The sequence below is a fragment of the Caenorhabditis briggsae genome, assembly GCF_000004555.2.
Source record: "Caenorhabditis briggsae AF16 supercontig from assembly CB4, cb25.NA_047, whole genome shotgun sequence".
Classification (NCBI taxonomy): domain Eukaryota; kingdom Metazoa; phylum Nematoda; class Chromadorea; order Rhabditida; family Rhabditidae; genus Caenorhabditis; species Caenorhabditis briggsae.
The window spans coordinates 23941-27796 of NW_025543243.1; the positions used below are offsets into that span (position 1 = coordinate 23941).

General features: G+C 32.2%; 1 protein-coding gene and 1 non-coding gene across 2 annotated transcripts in view; one reads left to right on the top strand and one right to left on the bottom strand.

The window, feature by feature from the left end:
- Positions 1-406: 406 nt before the first annotated feature.
- CBG23827 overlaps positions 407-3856 on the bottom strand; it is a gene marked incomplete at both ends in the record, with an annotated part of 4038 nt that continues 588 nt past the window's right edge. Inside the window, 6 exons of the mRNA XM_002647883.2 lie at positions 407-567; positions 621-712; positions 1155-1471; positions 1983-2128; positions 2341-2483; positions 2760-2882. Of these exons, the coding sequence (XP_002647929.2) occupies positions 407-567; positions 621-712; positions 1155-1471; positions 1983-2128; positions 2341-2483; positions 2760-2882 (982 nt within the window). The remainder of the gene's footprint in view (positions 568-620; positions 713-1154; positions 1472-1982; positions 2129-2340; positions 2484-2759; positions 2883-3856) is intronic.
- On the top strand, positions 1782-1854 carry CBG28464. The gene has a single exon. It is a non-coding gene (tRNA).

A 3856-nucleotide genomic window follows, 5' to 3' on the forward strand; every position in this document is an offset into this window, starting at 1 on the left:
TATTCTAAATTTTTGAATTTCTGAATTTCTAAATTTTTGAATTTCTGAGTTTCTGAATTTCTGAGTTTCTGAGTTTCTGAGTTTCTGAATTTCTGAATCATATCTCGATCAATTTGGTTCCAAACGATTCTAAATTAAAATTTTCGTGTTTTTCACATTTTTTCGGTCAAAATGAGTCGAATCATGACCTAGTTTCATCAAAATGATTTTTGGACATTTTTCATAAAAATCACTGATTTCGGAAATCTTATCATAACTTCTCGAATTTTTGTTCAAACTTGAAAAATTTTCACATTTTTGATATCAGCTCAAAAAGACGGTTCGAATGAGTATAATCATGACTCAATTCCATAAAAATGATTTTTGTGCATTTTTGTGCACTGGACCAAAATCAACAAAGTTTTGGTCATTTTTCTGAAAAATGATCATTGATCATTCTAATGCTCACCTCACCAAGACCATGAAACGATGTATCCGGAATGAATGCGCTCATTGTTTCAAAAAATAATTGGCTCATGGTCCGTGTGCCTCGGATAGCAATGACAACTTGCTCACCAGGAAGTTCAACTGGAAAAAAAAAGAAAAATGCAAAATGATCAATTTCATTCTTTCAAACTTACATAGTGCGAAAGTGCAATCACTATTCAAATGATCACATCTCACGAAAAACTGGGTTATCAGTTTTGGACGAGTTTGGGGATTTGGAAATGAGCTGAAAACGAATAGTGCACAAAAATGCACAAAAATCATTTTTATGGAATTGAGTCATGATTATACTCATTCGAACCGTCATTTTGAGCTGATTAAAAAAATGTAAAAATTTTCGAGTTTGAACAATAATTCGAGAAGTTATGATAAGATTTCCGAAATCAGTGATTTTATGAAAATGCCCAAAAATCATTTTGATGAAAATAGGTCATGATTATACTCATTTTGACCGGAAAAATGTGAAAAACACAAAAATTTAATTTGGAATCGTTTGGAACCAAATTGATCGAGATATGACAATTTTAGAAAAATTCTTTTAAAAAACTTTTTTCAAAAAATCTTCAAAAAAATTGTTTTTTTCGAATTATCAAAAATTTCTGAATCTTTTCTAGACAAAAAAATCGTTCTGAATCCAAATTTCTACTCAAAACTTCGCTTAAACTCACGCTTTCAGACAAAACTGAGGTTGACTGTTGTGTACTGCAGCAACCAGTTCAAACAGGACCCGGGCCTCGGTTTCGTTGTAAATCTTGTCGGTATCCGTGAAAATTGAGGAAACATTTGAAATTTTTAAGAAAACAAAGAAAAGTAGAGAAACTTTAAGGTTTTCATCTTTCAATGAAAATGCAAAATAGTAATTTTTCGAAAAAAAAACGTTTTTTTTGAAAATTTGTGGTTTTTGAACAAAGTAGGTGGTTTTAGGATTCAAAAGTTTGAACAGCACGTTTAACTTTAATTTTTCACAAAATGGTCCATTAGAAAGCTGAAATAATAACTTTAATAGCTATAAATGCCAAAAAACTAGGCGCCTAATTTCAAATACCCATAACTTGCTTCATTTTTAAGCTACAGCTTTGATTTTTATTTCAATCGATTAGGCGTAAATTTTAACATTAGAAAAAATAAACTTTATTTTAATTTCAGAACGATTTCCCATCCCTAGGGACATCTGGAAACCTTACCCCCTGTAAAATTATCTCCTCCATCTCATCCCCCCTTCTCTCTCGCGGCCGCCATTTTTTCCCCCTTTTCCCGCCGACTACTATACGCCCTCCTCCTGTTCGCTCTTTCGTGGCCTTGTGGCCTAATGGAGAAGGCGTCTGACTTCTAATCAGAAGATTGCAAGTTCGACCCCTGCCTGGGTCAAGTCTTTATTTATTTCTTTTTACACTATTTTTAACAGGTCTTTATTGATTTTATGTTGAAATAAACGAATTTTCAAAGTTATTATCTATATCTTTCAGCGCTTCCAAGAACATAATTCGGGTCTCCACATTCTCCTTCTCAATTTCTTCCTTCTCATTTTTGAATTCTGGCTTGTCCCAAAGTTCCTCACGGATTTTGTCCAGGATAATGCCAAGCCAGTTGGTACCATGCCAGGAGTCCTCGTTCTGAGCACGTGGATCCTCTTTCCAGATTCCTGAAATAGAATTTTTATGGGGTTTAGGGCATTTTAGAGCATTTCAAACTTTAAAAATTGGTCAAAATGCTCCAGAATGCTCCAGAATGCTCCTGAATGCTCCAGAATGCTCCAAAATGACTGATGTGAATTCTGTAGCGATCTGGAGCATTTTGGAGCCAAACAAACGGCAAAAATGATTTTTCAAGCAAAATGACCATTCCTAAACTCACCAATTCCCCAAATAGCATCATTTCCAGATGCCTCCACCAAAATCATGCCTTTTGTGCGGAAAAGTAATTTTCTCAACTCCAAATTTTGGGAAAATTTGGCCAAACACGCTTGATACATGACTTCTCTAGACTTCTCGGACCACCTGGAATAGAAAATGATTTTTGAGCATTTTCGAGTCATTTTAGAGGATTTTCAAACCAAAAATCGTGTTTTTCAGACGTTTCTTAACCTAGAAAACGCACCTTTTTAGATCATTTTGCTGAATTTTGAGAAAAATATTAAAAATAAAAAAAATTTCAATTTTCGAAAAATTCATTTTTCATCATTTTCAGATCATTTTGGACTTAAAATCTAGATTTTTGTGGCATTTTAACCTCCAAAATACATTTTGCCGGTCATTTTTGACCCAAAAACTCACTTTTCCAAGTCATTTCTGGTCATATTCAGCTTTCTCCCGGCCATTTTCATTGGCATCGGATACTTGGAGTCATGAATGAATTTTGCGGCATTTTGGTCATTGACAAGGAGGGCTTTGTGGTACCTGGAAGAAAAAAATGACTAAAAATTCATTAAAAATAATCCGAAAATCATGAAAAATGGTTCAAAAATCATTAGAAATGGACCAAAAATCATGAAAAATGAACCAAAAATCATGAAAAACGGGCCAGAAATCATGGAAAATGGTCCAAAAATCATGAAAATGGTCCGAAAATCATGGAAAATGGTCCAAAAATCATGAAAAATGGACCAAAAATTATGAAAAATGATTTAAAAATTTCGAAAAATAATCCCAAAATCATGAAAAATGGACCAAAAATCATTAGAAATGGACTAAAAATCATGAAAAATAAACCAAAAATCATGAAATATGGTCCAAAGATCATGAAAAACGGGCCAGAAATCATGGAAAATGGTCCAAAAATCATGAAAAATGTGTCTTAAATAAAGAAAAATGGTCCAAAAATCACGAAAATAGTCCGAAAATCATGGAAAATGGACCAAAAATCATGAAAAATTATTTAAAAATCATGTAAATTGGTTCAAAAATCATGAAAAATGATTTAAAAATTTCGAAAAATAATCCCAAAATCCTGAAAAATGGACCAAAAATCATTAGAAATGGACTAAAAATCATGAAAAATGAACCAAAAATCATGAAATATGGACCAAAAATCATGAAAAATGTGTCTAAAATAAAGAAAAATGGTCCAAAAATCATGAAAATGGTCCGAAAATCATGGAAAATGGTCCAAAAATCATGAAAAATGGACCAAAAATTATGAAAAATGATTTAAAAATTTCGAAAAATAATCCCAAAATCATGGAAAATGGTCCAAAAATCATTAGAAATGGACTAAAAATCATGAAAAATGAACCAAAAATCATGAAATATGGACCAAAAATCATGAAAAATGTGTCTAAAATAAAGAAAAATGGTCCAAAAATCATGAAAATGGTCCGAAAATCATGGAAAATGGTCCAAAAATCATGAAAAATGGGCCAAAAATTATGAAA